At 44.4% G+C, this 19,840-nt stretch overlaps 1 protein-coding gene across 1 annotated transcript in view; it reads left to right on the forward strand.

Moving 5' to 3' along the window:
• Positions 1-884: 884 nt before the first annotated feature.
• Positions 885-19,840, forward strand: part of dachd (dachshund d) — a gene marked incomplete at its 3' end in the record, with an annotated part of 160,160 nt that continues 141,204 nt past the window's right edge. The window contains exon 1 of the mRNA XM_080785251.1: positions 885-1,744. Within this exon, the coding sequence (XP_080641377.1) occupies positions 1,167-1,744 (578 nt within the window). The 5' untranslated portion in view covers positions 885-1,166. The remainder of the gene's footprint in view (positions 1,745-19,840) is intronic.

Consider the following 19,840-nt stretch of genomic DNA (forward strand, 5'->3'; position numbering starts at 1 on the left):
AGTAGGCTACCATTGGGAAAAAAATACTTTTCAAATCTAATGTGTGTTAGATTGCTGTTTGTTTGCATCACATACCCACCACCGGGTTGCTCAAATTCAGTAATACGATCTGATTATCTTTCATTCCAAAGTCTATAAGCTCTAATAATCTAATTCACCATTTGTAATCTGAATCGTTACGCTATCATCTGCAATTGTGGTGTTAATGTTTAATTCAACATTTAGTCACATCTTTACTAAACACGTTTTGAAATTTTAATTATTACATTTTTTTCAGAAGTAGCCTACTGTATCTATAATCTGAGTTTATATTCAATAACCGTGACAGATAGCAGATTCATAAAAGTAGCCGAACCCAATTACTGTAATCATGCTGCATACATAATCCAGTATACTTCTCTGTGCTGTTTGATATAAAGACCATGCAGGCAATAACGTTTTACCCATAAATTGCAATAGTCTGAAAGTCCATTGATATCAGACATATTTCCATCACTGAGCAGTTGCCAGTTACACAACTAAGCTCTGTCCACATGCTTTATTGGTTTGATAACAAGACATGTGTGGGTTAGTGATTGGTTGAGGGCTTGTTTATTTAGTTCAGTCAAATTAATTTTGACAGCGACGTCTAATTCATTTTTAATAAGCCTTGTAAGAGAGGTACACCTTCTTTAGGGGTAGCCAGCCTTGTTTAAATACTTCATACTTTTTCTTTTGAATTGGAGCACTTTTAAAACTGGAGTAGAACCCATTAGCGTTAAAAACGAGATAAAGCATATTAATAGACCTGTAGGCTAACATTTTCTGTACAGCAGTCTTCTATCTGTTCTTCAAAGGCTTCCACTGTCCCCTAGCTCCTCCCTCTCTGTACCGTGTGACAACAACAACTCATCCACAGAGCGGAGCTGCACTTTTCAGCTCATTTTCCTCCTGTCATTCCTCTCCTCCTATCTTTGATCATTGTCCCGGCGCTCACAGACCCAAACCTCACTCAACACGTCTTTTCAGCATCTCTTTTTACTTCCCCAACTTGTCAGAGGAGCTAAACTCCCGTGGATTTTTTTTGTCCTTTTATTTAGGGTTTCTCGGCAAGCGTACTTTTTTTTTGTAGGACTGTGGGGTTTTATACTTTGAACTTCGGGCTACTCTCCTCTTAATAGGTGACCATGGCCGTACCGGCTGCTTTGCTCCCACCAACTCCTCTGATCCCACCGCCTCAGATCTCAACTCCGTGCTGCACGACCACATCCCATTCCCCGCCGTCGACAACTTCTTCGCCGTCTCCATCCTTAGGAGCCCCCCTGCCCGGACAACAGAACCTGTTCCGATCGGAGCTGCTCGCCACGAGCAGCCCCGGCATCCCGAACCCGGCCGGCGGAGGCGCGGGCGGCGCGCTGCCCGGCAAGCCCGTCTACTCGACCCCGTCGCCCGTCGAGAACACCCCGCAGAACAACGAGTGCAAGATGGTCGAGCTGAGGGGCGCCAAGGTGGCGTCGTTCACCGTGGACGGCTGCGAGCTCATCTGCCTCCCGCAGGCGTTCGACCTGTTTCTCAAGCACCTGGTCGGGGGACTGCACACGGTCTACACCAAGCTGAAGCGGCTGGAGATCACGCCGGTGGTGTGCAATGTCGAACAGGTCCGCATCCTCCGAGGGCTCGGCGCCATCCAGCCCGGGGTCAACCGCTGTAAACTTATCTCCAGAAAAGACTTCGAGACTCTGTACAACGACTGCACCAACGCGAGGTGAGTGGAGAGAGAGAGAGAGAGAGAGTCGAGAGACATCTCTCAGATTGTGGATGAATGTCTTCTTGCGCCCGGTGTCGTGCGCAATTAAAGGCACACGCAGGCAAGAATGGAAGGAGACATCTTTCCTCTTTATTCGAGTGACTGAGAGATATCATTCATGATACATGCGATTACAGGTCCGTTTGCAATTATCTTGTATTCGCGTGTGTGTGTGTGTCAGTGTAGTGCTAGAGACATATACTTTTTTTGTACTTGTTTGTAGGCCTAAACATCCATGGATTTGTTTATAGTTGTCTATTGGATGGAATGTGGCCAGTGCACAGAGACAAATAATAACAATAAACTTTTGGCGAAGTTTTTCCTCGTGTAGGCCTGGCTATAGAGCTCCTATTAGATCAGACCAAATAAATCAATAATTTACAACTTGAATGAGTTTCAAATTAATGAATAAAGTCCAGGTTGGCCTACCAATGTTACAACAAACATTGTCAATGTCTGGACCAAAAACGGTGCTACGTGCTTTCAGAAGAATATTTAAGAATATATAACACACCAGTCTATACTATCTATTATTTTAAAATGTCTTTGAAATAAAATATGCAATGCCATCTGTCCTTGCTATACAGGACAACGCAATTCAAATTATATACTTTGATTTTCAAAAAAAGTAAACAAATCCTCATAATATTAAAATTAGCACATTGCTAACAATAATTTTATTTATTAATTAAATTATTATTATTATTTTAAAGATTTGCTTGATAGTTGATAGCCTTTTATTTTGAGGGGAATTTTGTATTTTACTAAGTGATGTGATTAGGTACAGCTGTGTTAATGTGACATAATTGGATAAATGAGAGACACCTTATTCAAACCAGCCATGAGTGAGCATCTGAAGGCCTGAATTTGAAAAGTACAGTATGCCAGTTGGAGTTCAGTTAATGCATTGCCATGCATTACTTGATGCAGTTTTTTTTTAAGGCTTGAACTGTAGGTGGGTTTTTGTGGAGTTGATTTAGGTGAAAATCAATATTTGATTAAAAGTCATTTTAGTGTCCTGTTGCTGCATATGGTTTGATGTATTGCTCAATCTCACAGGATGAACCGGTTCAGCCTGGTCAAATATGCCATCTTATCTGTCATTATGATTGATTTCATATTGATCCAGGCCCGTCCAGAAATGAGGTGGAAATGCAAATATAAAGCCCACATTAGAGGAGGATAATATCAATTTAAAAAAGAAAAAGGTAGGCTGAGCTAAAAAAATGCAGCTTCCAGCGAAACTGTGATGTCAAATTGAGCTCTGTCCTGGGTCTGTACTGTATATCATTTCATGCTCGCAAGCGCTTATTGCAATGTACATTTACATGCAATCTTTGATGCACATACATGCACACACGCACGCACACGAGCATGTGCAATTGTGCATGCTCACAGACATAGCATATGCGTACACACGCACACACACACACACACACACACACAACACACACACACACACACACACACACACACACACACGGTATACACACTTATAGTGTGTGTTGTGTGTACGTTTTGCCTCATGCACCTTATTTGTAATCGTTATTGAGGCTTAATAAAAGCAAAAACAAATCTAATTACGGCTATACAACATGTTGAGAAAGAAAAACAGGACAAAGTATTAGGCTAACGGCGCGTGACCTAACGGTATAAAGATATTTGTAGACTTCCTCCTTCTAATTTATTAGGATGGAATGTGGATTGTTTTGTTTTTCAGATGCTTTTCATTCACTGTGTATCCAATGCTGTAGCTTTCAAAAACAGCAACTCCATTCTTTTCAACTTTCATCTCTTTTTTTGTCACACACAATTCCAACTATACTGCTTGAAGAACTTATCTGTGCTCCTTGCTGCTTAAGAAGCATTTACATGAAGCCTAATCTAGACACCAAACTGCAAAAATCATTTTGGACACTTATACATGCACATTTTGTACACACTCTCAGAGTTATAATAGCTCTCACTACTATGTTGCAGTGAAAGTCTTCCTTCATTTATAGAACGCATAGAGCGTTAGAGTGTGTCGTACGGTGGTGGTGTCCCTGGATCATCCTCCCCAGCCCCGGGGTGGTGGGTTGTCACACGGTGTCCCCTCATCCCCACCAGCCTGCGGGGCGGCGGTGGGTTCTCCCAGGTGACGGAGTGTGTGGTTGAACTCCCCGGGTTGTCAATGGGGGGGATGGCCGGCGATGGGGTTAACCCATTCTGAACGGGAACACATTTTGGTGTTGGCATCATGTCACGCTTTAGCTATTGAAAAATAGCAGATCTACAAGCTCATAGCGCGCCACCGAGTGGCGCGCTACGAGCTTGTAGGTCTGCTATTTTTGAAAAATCGAAGAACGACTGACGTTTTTAGAATCTGATCTCAGGTCAGAATGGGTTCATCAGACCAGTGTGTGTCCCGTGGAAACCTCGTATGAAATCTGATCTCAGGTCAGAATGGGTTAAAGGATAATGCAGTGCCTCACGTCGCTTTAATGACGGTAAAGTGCTGGGCTATTACGGGCACATGGAGAGGACTGTAATTGTCTCTGAAAGCAGCCAGGTTCTCCCGGTGTTGGGGCTGAAATCAATCACTCAGACACAGCCTTGCCTGCTTGCCCTGCCTGCCTGCCTGCCTGCCCCGATCGCCTGCCTTGCCTGCCTGCCTGCCTGCCTGCCGCCCCCATTTGGAGAATTACATCATGGAACAGTGGAGCATCCGCTGGATATTAAAAAAAAAACCTTCCAGTTACTTGGAAAGAGTTGATTTTTTTTATTTGCCAGGGATGTATGCTCTATAATCCACTTGTCATTGAATTGCTGTTGACCAAAATGACCAGGCTTCTGTAAACCAGTTGCCAAAAATGAGTTCCTTCTCTTCATAAGCTGATGTTCCGTTTTGTACCAAGTTATTGTTGGATAAAAGTATCTCAGTGCACCAGTTAAACCCACTCGGGTTACACAACAGCAATCCGCTGCCTGAGACAGTTTGGCTTTTCATCTCCCCCCCCAGTACCACAATGTCGTTTTTACTCTTTTATACAGTAGCAGAGTGATAACAATGAGGTGAATAATACTCCTGTACAATGGGGTGTCACTGTTTCACATGCTGTGTTTTTTTCCCCTTTTTTTTCTCTCCCTCCCTCTCGGGGTCTATTGTGTTAAAACAACACCACTCTCATTTTACACACAGTGCCAACGTGAATAGCATCAATGCAGCATCGCTGCATCCCGCTGTTTTAGTTTTAACCCATTCTGACCTGAGATCAGATTCATATGGGGTTTCCACGGGACACACACTGGTCTGATTAACCCATTCTGACCTGAGATCAGATTCTAAAAATGTCAGTCGTTCTTCGATTTTTCAAAAATAGCAGACCTACAAGCTCGTAGCGCGCCACTCGGTGGCGCGATATGAGCTTGTAGATCTGCTATTTTTCAATAGGTAAAGCATAACATGATGCTGACACCAAAATGGGTGCCCGGTCAGAATGGGTTAAATGCAGACAATAACAGCTTCTGGTCACAACTGTTCCCCTCCGCTAGTTCCTAATGGGTCAAATCTTTTCGGCACACACACACACACACACACAAAATGTAACGCTTTTTTTTTAAAACAGTAAAAATAATAATAATAATATATATATATATGTATTTGGTCTTTTAAAGATGTAGACATTTTGCAGGTGTATCTATATCTACAAGTGAGATTTGAATATTTTTCCTCTTACCGTGAAGATGCATGCGTGTGAGTCTAATAAGAGACGCGGTAATTATAGTAATTATAGTTCACCTTTATGGATAGGAATATAATCATTCTCGTGCCCCTTCACTTTCTTAAGGGCTCTCAGGCCAGATTAGTGATGTACCCCCCCCCCCCCCCACACACACACACACACACACACACACAACCCCCCCCCCTCCCCCACCCCCACCACCACCACCCCTCACTCCCAGACTGATCCGGGTTCAGTAATCTCCCCCCCCTGCATTATGACTCTGGGCCCTCCAGGAGCCCCCTCCAGGAATAACCCTCTGTTCCAGCTACTTGTTTTTCTTTTCATTTTATCCCCGTGGTGGGATGGTAGAAGGTTCTTATTGCCGTGTGACACTTGAACTCTGTGAAAGGTTATTATAACATGTAGGGGGGGGGGGGGGGCAGAGATATCGCATATCTCTCATTGGTGGTGCTTTTGTGGAGGCAGGGCTATCCGGTGCTGGGCGCAAGGAACGCTGCAGTTAATTGACAATCATTGTCTACCCCTGAAGGTTAACCACACGCCCCAGACAATGTCCCACCACTGGGAATGGGGACGGCTTTTTCACTTACATGCCCTCCTTAAATAGATCTCTCTCTCCCCCCCCCCCCCCCCACATAAGTCGCACAGAAGTTGGCGTGAAACATGAACGAGTGACGCGCGACTGTATAGACTAGAGCGACTAAAGGGCTTGATTCGCATGGTTGCGTCCTGTGTGTCGTACACTGAATATTACGCACTGCTCGACGCGACATGATGTGAGCTTGTAGATCGGCTATTTTCATCGCGTGACATTATCGCGTGACATTGGCACAAATGCACACTGGACGCGTTTTTCGGAAAGCCGACGTAAAAACGCGCTCTGTGTGCAGGGACCTTTACTGCATGTATGCTTTGGCGACATACGTAGTATATCCTAATAGAGGGTATGCTCGTGACATCATCATCATACCCGGGAAGTTATGCGGGAACGCCTACTGAGTGGCAAGTACTTTTCTGGCCTCGATAAGCCCATATACGTCCAAACAGAAACGTCCTATCTGATTGCATTAATAAATGACGTCAAACGACATAAAAGTCACTTCGCCAAGTCACTTTGCCACTTGATTTGCCACTCGATTTCCCATTGGCTTTATGCATGCGCATACCCTCTCTATCGATGCAGATGCGAGGAGGGCGCGTGCTGTCAGAGTCATCATCCCCGGTTTGTGCTGGTTTCGGTGGGTGTTTATGCCTAAACAAAACACACATATTTGCAAAACGGCAGTAATTGTTTTGTTTAGCACTCAGTGTGAGGCTGCCACGGAGGGTGCCAGCTTGTCTCTCTCTCTCCCTCCTCTCCTCTCCTCTCCTCTGCTGAGCGTCTCTCTTATAATATATTTGTTTTCTACAAGGCACGGATGTGTTTACAGGTACTCAGGGGAGATTTCTGGATTCCATTCAAATCATTCCCAGTCAGAGTGGGTGCTAGGATACCCCGTCACCCGGCAACCACATCCAAAAGGGAGCTCGGGCGATAATAACTTCAAAAAACAGAGTGACAGATGCCTGATTATAGAGACCGAGAGAGAGACACACACACACACACACACACACACACACACACACACACACACACACACACACACACAGCCAAAAAGAAGAGAGAAAGATAAATGGTAGGGCCTTATACAAAGCTGGTTTTTTTTAAACCCACGTTTATTCAAGTACTTTCTTGGAAGTTAAATTGGTATTTACCGTGTGTAGTTCCTGAATTAAAGGGGAGAAACATTTGAAGTTTGCCATTTTACATTTTTTAATCCGTCAGAAGGTTGTTCTGCAAAAATTTGATTAGCTACAGTACAGTGTGCTCAAATCAACTGTGCAGTTGGCAGATGGCGGCAAAGGTGTTTCTCCCAAACAAATAGTCTCCTTGAAAAGAACAATTGCTTTATCGACTTGACATTCATTCGGTTGGAACGAGTGCAAATTAAAACAATTCTCTTATCAAGAATGATCTAAAAAAAACAACCCGATGCAAAACGGTAACATTAATTTTCATTTTTGTTTCACAAGTCACCTTTTTTTTTGTTGCTTGTTAAAAACAAGTTTCAAAAAGCCAGTGACTTCACTCACCTGTACTTGTAGTCAGATACTGTATGCTATTTGCATGGCAAAGAGGGCTGTATTGTTCATTTTCCTTGTCCAAGCTCACCCACCTTATTTCTGGATTACCATCAGCAGCAGTATTGTTAATGAATCTTGGCGTACTTCAAACAAATTCATTAAAATCTAAATCCTTTATTCAACATGAAGTGTTTCCCCTGTAGTCGATATACAATCAAAATGATCTCTATTCACCGCCATAACCAACCATGAGAGAGAGAGAGAGAGAGAGAGATCGTAGTACCATGGATTTAGCAGGTTCAAATCCATCTGTCAATTCAAATTATCAGTGATATTAAACTGGATTTGTTAACAGTGATTTTTTTTCCCCCCTATGGTTTAGCACCTGAGACTGATTGCCTGACAGGCTCGGCAATGGATTTCAGGTCATTCTGATTTGCGAGTTCTTCTTTCCTCCAGTCAAGTGCTGTGTAGCTTGTCTTTACACACGGCCTCCTTCACATTACAGCACATTTAGGGAGCATGGCAGAAGTCACTGGTGCTCGTACCAGGATGTTAAATGCTACTGACAGAAGTTAGAGGGAGCAGATGAGATTTCCTGATTGGAGAAGGAATGCAAGGCCCTTGCCTAGGCTCTGTCTAATATGGTCACGTAGAGAAATTGATTTTCCTCAGAAATTAATTAATTTTTCATATAGCCCAAAGCTGGAGTTTAAAAAGAGCGCACACTTGCTGGTTTCCTATTCCCCCCCCCCTTTTTTTAAAGAATTATTGCCTAATCATATTAATACTTTTGGCCCCAAGGATGAAAAGATAATTGTACAAATGCATTTGGAAATATGTATCACTGAGTATTTATGATTAAATTATGCAAATAACTCTGCTCCCCTTCCTTCGTGGGCCCAGATTGTCTAATTAGGATTGATATGGCGAATAGATGTTGGGGAATCTTGAATACAAGCATGTCCAAAGAGCAGAAAATTGAAAATGACAAGGCTGGAATCCTTAAAAAGTGTGTAGTCTTTTTTTTCTCCCTCTCTCCTCTCCTCTGTCTAATTCGCCGTGGCTGTATCAGGAGTTAATTTTCTCCCGGCTTCATTTCTCGTCTAAGCTGACAGGAAAAGGAATCCATCAGGGAAGCAATCTCAGATGGGATTCCACAAATTTCCTCCACTTGTTTTCTCTTCGCTTCTCTTCATTTTCGTCCGGTGGCTATCGGGGATGAATCTTCTCCTGAGTAAACATGCCAATGTTATTCCTGCAGTATCAGTGTTTTTGGAGGTCTCAAACCCAATACAGGGGGACTCCTCCTTTAATAATTGCAGCATAATAAGAGATGGAATGTCATCAAACAAAAAGTGGCCTGTGCTTTAGGAATTCCGATGAAGTAATTATAAAATGTTTCATTTTTTTTTAAGTTACAAAAAATAGAATAAATTCACATTCCGGAGATTTGTCATCTCTGTGGCGCTGTCTCTGTATATAAGGCACCAACAGTGAAAGAAAATATCTCGTATCATGCAGCCGGATAATGTCCTGGGTTAGATCGATGACATTATAAAAGGATTTTTTGATAATCGCGATAAGTTTATGGCAAGTGTATGCTGGAAGAGTAGGCTTCTGCAGAGGCTCTTGTCTGTTATATTAATGTTCTACGCTTTTAACACCATAATAGCCTGATATGGACCAGCTCAAATTTTGACTAATGTTCAATATCCTTTTATAATCGATACGTTTAATTAGTTTTGTGCACAAATATGCCCCGTGTGTAAACACCGGAACACTCTTTTGAAAAAGAAAATAATTTATCATATACAGTATTGGACTCGGCCTACAGTTACATGTTATTCAACAACAGACATGTTCCTTGTTGGACTCTCTCTCTGTGGAACACCACAGAGCAAGAGACCAGGGAGGAAATGACATAGCCTTCCCTCTCTCTTCTTCTGTTGTTCGCTTCAGATGAACGCCACAGCTCAGGGCTGGCTCCAATGCCTCCAACAGTATCTATTAAAAGGGCTGATTGTTATCTAATCTTTTACCTGGCGCTATAGCTGGAAAAGCCCTGAAGCTAATGACACTTGAGACTCGCAGCTACATTCTATGGCTGTTCAAAGCATCTGCTAAGTCAATACCTTCTGATGGAAGGAAAAGACCCCCAACGCTATTTATATGAATGCTGAATTCACTCAGACCCTAGAAACGGTTTATTTGTTCAATTTTTGTTTGGTCTATTGAATTATAGCTCTATCAGTGTGCCTAAATGTCATATAGGGATGATTTCCTGTCTGGGCAGCGGACTTGTGACAGCTCTAATCTGATTCTATTTGTGTTTGGATTCTGACACAGTTATGCATCAATTAAATTCGCAAAGACAGATTGGAATTTAAGTGAATGGCCTAAATTGAATTCTGTTGAAAGTTGAGACAATATTGGATTATATGCAGAGAGCTGATGTCAGAGTAAAGTTTCAGTCAATGTCACTTTTCATTCAATGTTCTCGGGGTCAGCTGAGTTTTCTTGTGTGCACTGTTATTGCTAATGCCCCGCGGAAGGCTGTTCTTTTAATATATATCAGACATATTGAAACAATAAAACAGTGGTAGAACGCTGGGTGTAAATGGACAAAGACTGTATACCAGTATGTAATCATCACCATTTCTGTGGTGATTCCACTGATTTAAACCCTCATTGATCCCAGGTATGTTTTAAGACGGATATATTCTTTTCTCCAAAAATGAGCAAATGTACGGTACTGTATGTCGACCTATACAGGTACGTTATCTTATATCTTGATGAAGGTTAAAGGAATCTTTTGAAGGATGAACTATACCGTACTACAGTGTTAATTGTATTAGTCGGGGGAGGGGGGGGGGGAGTTGCCCGGATTTTCTCAATACAAAATCATTTCAGCTGTCAGCGTTTCAGTCAAGCCGAGCGAGTGAGTGCAGCGAGGAGGGCGACGCGCTGTAAAATGATAAGGTCTGCGATTCTGGCTGTTTTCCATAGAGAGATAGACACACCCAAAGCTGCTTCCTGACAGTATAACACACCTGTAGAGGTTATGACTGGAGGTATCCATATCACCGGGTCAACACATTTTCATCTAACACTGACATCTTTCTCTCTCTGTCCCTTCCTCTCTCTCTCCCTCCCTCCCTCCCCCTCTCTCTCTCTCTCTCTCTCTCCCTCTCTCTGTCTGCTCTTCCTCTCTCTCTCTCTCTCTCTCTCTCTCTCCCCCTCTCACGCCCACACTAAGCCTAGTGAGAATATCAGTGGGAGTCTTTATTGGTTGCAGTGGTTGGGTTTCTCCTCCTCCTCTACTGAGACTCAAATGTCACCATGTCTCCCTGATGTTTCTGTAGAATCGCCTGTGCCACCACTTGCTGTGGCGCCCCGGCTATTATTACCCTCCCTCTTAAAGAGTGACAGTTGGGGTCCTCGGAGACGTGACACAAAACTCTGTGGAGAGAGCTCCGGTAGTGCTGTGTCAACCCAAACACTGCTGCCGGCCAATCGGATAGTCGGGGGGGGAGAGGGGGGGGGAGGAGGGGGGAACCACCGGCCAGTCAGTGTACATACACCTGCTGTGCTATAGAGGTATATGTAGCACAGAGAAGCCAGCGGTTTGCGCCCAGAATTGAAGTATGCCATGTTAAATGACACTGACAAGCGGTTACTTCTGCTTCACGGTGCACTATAATGTCAACGGTACGGTATAACCTACCTGTCACATGGTCTGCTAAACGTAAACTAGCAAAAAAAAACTATAGAGGAGAAGAAAAAAAAAATCATTAATTAATTTGCTGAAACGAGATGACATTTCTAGTGCTGTTGATAGGAATCACTCTGTGTGCGCATGAGCTGTGAGGCTGTCTATTATCTGCCCATGCGTGCGCTAATGCCTTGAGAGCATGAATGTATTGTAGCCGTTAGGAGATGTTTTCCCAGCCAAGTCCACTGTAGTGCTAGAAAATACAGAGAGGCATGTTCACGATGGAAATAAACACGGTTATGATAATAAAGCACCTCTTGGCTGAAATGCTCTGTCCACATGCATTAACCCCTGTGTGACTTCCGCATTAGGGAGCTGTGCGTGTGCGTGCGTGTGCGTGCGTGTGTGTGTGTGTGTGTGTGTCTGTCTCTGACTCAGTGAGGGTGAGGGGGGTGAGCGAGAAAGGAAAAGAGACAGACAGACAGAGCGACGGTGGTGGGAGAGAGACACAGGGGGAGGGAGTGGGAGTGTGAAAGAGAGAGAGAGAGAGAGAGTAACCCCTCATGCAACTTCACATATGAATGGTCTTGTGTGAAAAGGAGGATGAATTGAGTCAAGCTGACATAGCATGCCAATAAGCTTTGTCTCATTTGTGCAATGCAGTATTCATTTGTGGCCACAGAGAGATTTATTGCATGATTGACAATTATGAGAGGGTGACCTAGTTCTTTGTAATGGAACAAAAAAAAATGGTTTTCATCAGTTGCCATTTGTGTCTTTGGGCATTGTGTGTGTGTGTGTGTGTGTGTGTGTGTGTGTGTGTGTGTGTGTGTGTGTGTGTGTGTGTGTGTGTGTGAGAGAAGCACCCCTGGTATAAAGAACAGGGACAGCCTCCTCCGTGCAATGAGATATACTTTTCCCCCTCTTCTACCCGGCTATTAGAAGTCATGCGCTTTGCTAGTAATGGCTTCATATATTTTGCATAGAATCACATCATCCACTGTGTCTGGTTCCTCAGCAGAAAAAATGAATTTCCTACCCCATTAACCCATTTTGTGCGGGAACCCCTTTTGGTGTTAGCATCATGTTATGCTTTAGCTATTGAAAAATGGCAGATCTACAAGCTCGTAGCGCGCCACCGAGTGGCGCGCTACGAGCTTGTAGGTCTGCTATATTTTTTGAAAAATCGAAGAGCGACTGACGTAGAATACATTTTTATAGAATCTGATCTCAGGTCAGAATGGAAAACTGTCAGGATGTATAGAAGACATTTTTAGAATCTGATCTCAGGTCAGAATGGGTTAAGCAATGTGAGCCGTCCAAATGCATCACGTCCGTGTGACATTTTTACGAATGCTCTTCAATCTCTCGCAAACTTTTGGTTGTCTTCTGCTGGCGAGAAAAGAGAGAAAAGAAAGTAATTTTCTTTCTTCTGCATATACCGGCATACAGTATATCCAATCCATGGCATAGCCATATATACTGTACGTCACACCATTTCCTCCACAGACCTGTATCCCTGTACTGTATATCCATGGTGTACCTCATGTCATTTCCTCTATACGACATGCCAGCAGATCCTTTTCTCCACACTCGTGCATTAATATAATAGTGGCTCGATGATCACCTAACCACACTCCTTCCCATCACACCCTTGAGCATTAACCCATTCTGACCTGAGATCAGATTCTAAAAATGTCTTCTATACATCCTGACAGTTTTCTGAAAAAGCTATGTTTCCATGTCAGTCGTTCCTTCGATTTTTCCAAAATAGCAGACCTACAAGCTCATAGCGCGCCACTCGGTGGCGCGCTATGGGCTTGTAGATCTGCTATTTTTAAATAGCTAATGCACAACGTAATGCTATAACACCAAAAGGGGTTCCCGCGCAAAATGAGTTAAAGCACCTAATATCTCTCAATCCGTAGATCATACATAGGCAACTGGCGGCCCCCAGGGGGCCACATGCGGCCCCCGGGCCCCACCATCACATAATGCGGCCCACAGGTTAATATCGGAAGAATACTGATATCTTTCAGCTGTTGCATTTCCAAACACGCAAGCATGACACGCGTTAATTACTTCAGTCTATATGTATATCGCTTAATGACTAGTATTATTAAAATGTTATTGTCCAATGTATTTGTGCTTAGTTCGTAAAGTTAACATAACTATAACTAAATTTGTTAGTTTGAAATTAAATATAAAGGTTACTTATCAGGGTTCCAATTTAAAAAATAGCACGACAAGAATTCATAGGATTTGAATTCAAATATAGCAAAAGATATAGCTGATCTATACAAGCTCAAAGATCAGCTTGTAGATCAGCTATTATTTGCTACACAACAGAAACATGCGATGTGGCCCCATCTGGAGTGAGCGTGGAAATAATAGTGGCCCCTCTCCATCGTCAAAGTTGCCCACCCCTTGCCATAGAGATGGTTCAGTCTATCTGTCTGTTAGCCATGTTGGCATGGGCTTGTGCGTGCGTGCGTGGGAAGGGGGGATTTGCACGTGTGTGTGCATGTGCATGCTTGCCCGGCGAAGCCTAAATTACTACGAGTGTGAGAGGAGGAGGAGGAAGTCTCTTTCGCTCCTCCTGGGGGAATCCTGCTTGACTAGCCCCACAAATGATACAAGCCAGAGTTTAGTTGGGAGTTAATATCCTGCAAAATTGTCCTGCGCCGGCCGCGGCAGGAATGTGGGGATGATTAAATGACACGAGCATATCAAAAACATTTTTCTCAGACTAGTGGCTCTTTAAGTGTCGCGCCGGTGCCGTCCGTCTCCCAAGGTTACTATTAAAATGAAGAGAATATTCAGGGGGAGGGGGGGGGGGGGAGTGGGTGTCATTGAGGTGTGTGTGTGTGTGTGTGTGTGTGTGTGTGTGTGTGTGTGTGTGTGTGTTTGTATTATGCGTCCACTCCACGCACACATACCTGTGTGAGTTGTTCCGTGCCCTGCTTAAGTGGTAATATCTCAACAGGATTTTCTCCTCTCATTGAGAGGTTTGATGGAAAGGTTGAGGGGACATATGCTAATTCTGCCTGAGAAGATCGACTCTCCTTCTCTCCTTCTCTCTCTCTCTCTGAAACATATCCCAGTAGATTGTTCTTAGACTAGTATACGTTCTGGTTGCCAGACTTTCCCCCAGTGACGGGGGGAAATAAAAAGGGCTCAGGGGCTCCTGCACCAAAGCGATCCATTTTACCCGTTCCTTTTCAAAGGATGCAATGCTTTTGTTTTAACCTCCACCAGGAAAAAGGAGATGAAAGGCGGGCGTAATAAAGACCAAAAGGTCCTTCTGTAGTTATCAAATGGCCTTTCACTCTCCTGACCTTTAAGATGCCACTGTGTAGGAACGGGAGAGACAATGGTAGAAAATACAGATTGGATTTCAGAGATCAAACATCTCTTTGTGATAGTTTACTCCCCAGCACAGAGAGAGAAAGACCAACCTTTCACAGTCTATCACTTCAGGAAGAGAGAGAGAGAGAGAGAGAGAGAGAGAGAGGGGGGGACGGGGACATTTGGAGAAGAATGAAAAGTGTTCTCACAGCTGGTTTTTTCAGTGTACACACAGATCAAGTTGTTTGTGAAGTTGTACACTATGTGTAACAATGTAACAACGACAGATATATACATTGAGCTTCTGAGGTATATTGCTTTTTCTTTCTCTTTTTTTTTCTTTACATATCTGATTTCCTCTCGCCATGGCAATCAGCCTTGTGTGGAGATATTCATAGCCATCAGGAACAAGGCCCTTGAGTGTGTGTGTGTGTGTGTGTGTGTGTGTGTGTGTGTGTGTGTGTGTGTGTGTGTGTGTGTGTGTGTGTGTGTGTGTGTGTGTGTGTGTGTGTGTGTGTGTGTGTGTGTGTGTGTGTGTGTGTGTGTGTGTGTGTGTGTGTGTGTGTGTGTGTGTGTGTGAGCGCGTGAGCGCGTGTGCATGCATGCATGCGTGCGTGCTTGCGTGCGTGCGCGGACATGTAATGCACGTGTGTTGCTCATTACATTATATAATCTTGTCCTTGACAATGAAACCATTTTATGCAGCTGTGCCACTTGCTATTCTTGCTGTTGTGTGCCAGTTAGTCTAAAGGCCGTGTGCCTCGCGAAAGGCCTTTTTAGCATTGCAAACCAAACCAAAGCATGGCCAAGCCTCCCAAATATACAATGGCTGTTGTTGTGGCTGCACAAGATCTCAAGTCCACATTACACTTTCTATTAATAGCGGCTTGGTTAATCTTTAGTTTTTTGAGCTTGCAGTTGCTCTGAAGCTTTAGGAAAAACTCTTGCTCCTCCTAATGTTCCAAAGTATCCGGTTAATCTGCGAGATAACATGCAGGGGCTCTGATCATTCTCCAACAATAATGGCCTCCGTGACAGTATTTGCGGCTGATGATTATAAGTGTGATTCGGAATGGTTCAGGGTCAGGCCGTTTAACCCGTCAGGGCGCTTGCGTTGTAATGACAGGGCCTACAATACCCCGGCCCCGGTCCCTTTTCGTCAGTCACAGCCATAGATAGACGCAGACGGAGAGAGAGAGCGCTAATCATGCTCTTAGATGTCGTATGTTATCAGGCTGCACATGATGGCACCCGACATTCCTGCCATTCCCAGCATGCTGTCGGAGCGCCCACCCACCCACCCACCCACCCATACACTTTGCCACAGACGAGAGGCTTGGAGCCGGCGGAACCCTGAAAGGGCTAATGCGTGAGACTGCATTTTTTTTTCCTCCTTCTTCTCAATGTCATGTGCGATTGTGCGGCGCGCCTTGTGCTGGCTCTATACCAGGTGTCCAAACTGGACCATTTACTGTACCCTCTACTGTACTGTACTGGCACACCCGAAAGCATCATATATATATACAGTTAATGCGTGTGTGTTTGTGTGTGCGTTAGGTTGCGCACGCCGCACAGGTGGTGAAAAACAACCATGCTGTTTTCGTGTTTATACCCAGACACCCTGCACCCCACCCACCCAGCCAGCCAGCCAGCCAGCCATCCACCCACCCATACACACACACATAGCTCCGTAAGGGAGTGGTTGCACCACTCAAAAAGAAAGGTTGAGCATCATCAGTGCCGGAGAGAGAGGGCCTGGGGAGTGCCGTGCGGCGGGCTACCAAAGTCTGTTGACAGCCCTTTGGCACTGTTGTCTCAGCAGGAAGGCATCAGTTGGAGCAACAGCGATGGCTGTGGACGGAGGCTGGTGGAGGAGGAGAGGATGGAGCTATGGGAGAAGATTAGGCTTCACCCCGTGGGTCACTGCGTTCCCAGAGCAGGCCCTATAGCCTGCTATAGCCCCAGTATTGTTAAAGGGAAAGGTCAGGTCTAAAGACCAAGGCTAAGCCTATTAACCCATTCTGACCGGGCACCCATTTAGGTGTTAGCATCATGTTATGCTTTACCTATTGAAAAATAGCAGATCTACAAGCTCATAGCGCGCCACCGAGTGGCGCGATACGAGCTTGTAGGTCTGCTATTTTTGAAAAATTCGAAGAACGACTGACATTTTTAGAATCTGATCTCAGGTCAGAATGGGTTCATCAGACCAGTGTGTGTCCAGTGGAAACCTCGTATGAATCTGATCTCAGGTCAGAATGGGTTAAACGACACACACACTATATACTTCTTCCTGGAAACCTGGCTGGCTGCGTGCTCTCTGTTAAAGAGGAGGAGCGGAAAAACCAGTGTCAGACTACAGACCTGGTTCGGCCATATCTTGATGCCGTTTTGATGCCTTGATGTTTAATAGAAGAAAAAATATATATAATAATGCTTTACCTTTGCTTAGATATTTCAATATCGTGCCTGTATGCAACTATACAACTTGCAGTAGCTTTGTACAGTATACTGTGGACATTTCCACGGAAATACAGTTTCTAAAAAGCGCCGTTCAGTGCACTTGTAGAGCACTATATGCACATTTATAGAGCCTTTTCCATGGAGAGAGTTTTGGGTCGGATCCCAATCCCGGCTTTGAAGAGTCCTAGACCAACCTAGATACCGTACCTTTGACAGGTATATTATTCTAAATCCATTTGAAATATGTCCATGAACTTTCTAAATGTTTCTTAAAAAAAAAATGTTGCAGATCGTCATCTACACACAAGGTCACAAAGAATGCCCTGCGAGCGTTTTTAGATCTGTTATTTTTTAAAGGTTAACAGGGGCTTAATTATAATATGTGTCATTAACAAAATGTCAGATATATCATCAGCCACACCGCGGGTTACAGGCGATACAGTATGTATACAGTATAGGTCTGGCTCTATATACACTTTTTCCCATATATATATATATATAGCGTGGCTTTTGGTCTGACACGTTCTTATATGGGGGTGTCAGACAAATCCTCCACGTTTCTATCAACTCTGCGGTGAATGCTTATGTACTGCATTCATAACCCATTCTGAACGGGAACCCATGTTGGTGTTAGCATCATGTTATGCTTTAGCTATCGAAAAATAGCAGATCTACAAGCTCATAGCGCGCCACCGAGTGGCGCGCTACGAGCTTGTAGGTCTGCTATTTTTGAAAAATCGAAGAACGACTGACATTTTTAGAATCTGATCTCAGGTCAGAATGGGTTAATCAGACCAGTGTGTGTCCAGTGGAAACCTCGTATGAATCTGATCTCGGGTCAGAATGGGATAAGGTCGTCGGAAGCCCCGGCTGCGCTGCCTGCCATAAGTCTCCTTTAGCTGTAGTGATGGCTGGTTGTCAGCCGAATGAAGGGGAACACGGTGCAAGATAGCTGCTTGATCCGTGATGGAGATGAGTCCACATCGGAGCGGAGTTAGTGATTAATAACGGTGCGTCTGTGGGTAAAAAGGGATGTCATCCTCCCCCCCTGGCCGTCTAATGAAAGCTCTTGAACATATCTGGGGGAGAGAGAGGCGATGTGTTGACAGTGGATGATGCAAATGAGGTCTAAATGTGAGAGGAAACCAGAAATGAATCACCCCCGCTGTCTTCCGTGGCGTTTTGCTCGCGCGTGTGCCCCTGCGTGTGTGTGTGTACGTGTGTGTGTGTACGCGTGCGTGCGTGTGTGTTGCACCCGACTATAGCGAGCCAGCCGTTTACGCCGTACAAAGCTCGGTGTGACACTCTTCCTCCTTTGTCTGGAACTGCTAACTGTATTTAATTTCACATCTTATCGGCACCGGGCTTTGTCTTGTCTGTTGAGTCTCTGTGCACAGTGGAAGGCGACCCCCGGAGATAAACTCTGTCAGGCTCTGGGGTGATTTATTAAATTCTGATTTCTGTGAAGGACTTTAATGTCGAGGGGTGGGGGCGTTTGGGGGGGGGGAGGGCGGGGGTGGCCGGGGTTGGTTGGTTTGGTTGGTTGGGAGAAAATATGTCGCAGGTGTCTCTGCCAGCTCCGGGCACTGTTCTCTCTCCATTACCGGCATTGTTAGGTATATACGGAGGAGAGGCGGGTTGAAAAGAGAGAAGTGGGAATCTATGCTGGATTTCCTGTCTTTGTTGTGGCACTGGGCTTGTTTTTTCCCCCCATTTCAGTGCCGAGCAGCAGTATCAAATCACCCTTGTTTAGATTGGAGATAGCCCGGGCGGGGGGAGGGGGAGGTGGGGGGGGGGCTGTTGGGTTTTTAACCCATTTACACCTGGGAACGATTCTAATTTTTTTCAATTCTAAATCATGACAGTTTTCTGAAAAACCCTATGTTTCTTATGTCAGTGGTTTTCAAACGTTTTTATGTCACGGACCCCCCAACCCCCAAAAAATATATGGCCGCCGTCGCCGACCCCCATCTGAAAATATGTTTTCAAGGGACCCCCCCCCCAGAAGCTAAGATTTGAGTTAAAAACCTTCGCTCTGAAAGAACATATATAATGACTTGCGCCACATTTTCACGATTTTTCAAAAATAGCAGACCTATACAAGCTCACAGCGCGGCACTCGGAGGCGCGCTGTGAGCTTGTAGATCTGCTATTTTTCAATAGCCAAAGCGTAAAACAAAGGGCTTAAAACAAAACAACCAAAGGGGGGTTCCCGTTGGGATTGGGTTAACGAGCGCTCCGGGTTAACAGTTATATTTCCATGCAAATGTTCCCCTGCCAGGACAACCTGAACGGGTCTCTGAACCTTCTATCCAAATCTATTAGGTAAATCCTTTTGACCTAATTGCCTCACTCGCCTGCCCTGCAATTTGAATAAACCTGCATACATGCCAGAGAGCCCATATATAACATGTTTTACCCGTTAACGACCTCAACAAATAACTGGCAAAGACAAACGTTGCAGTTTTATCATCAGGATATGTAAAATAAAAAAAAAAGAAAATAAAAAACGTAGTTGAAGCTGGCTGGCTTTGCTCCCTCTCCTCAAAACTCCTTGCTTTATACACTTTTATTTCAAATAATCATCTTGATCTAAATTGATCTGTTTATCGTATACGCGGATCTCAGAGGAGGGGATCAAATAATGGCTATCAGTGAGGCGTGGCAAACAGTGTT

Source organism: Protomyctophum bolini, assembly GCF_963924005.1.
Source record: "Protomyctophum bolini genome assembly, chromosome: 16".
NCBI classification, from domain to species: domain Eukaryota; kingdom Metazoa; phylum Chordata; class Actinopteri; order Myctophiformes; family Myctophidae; genus Protomyctophum; species Protomyctophum bolini.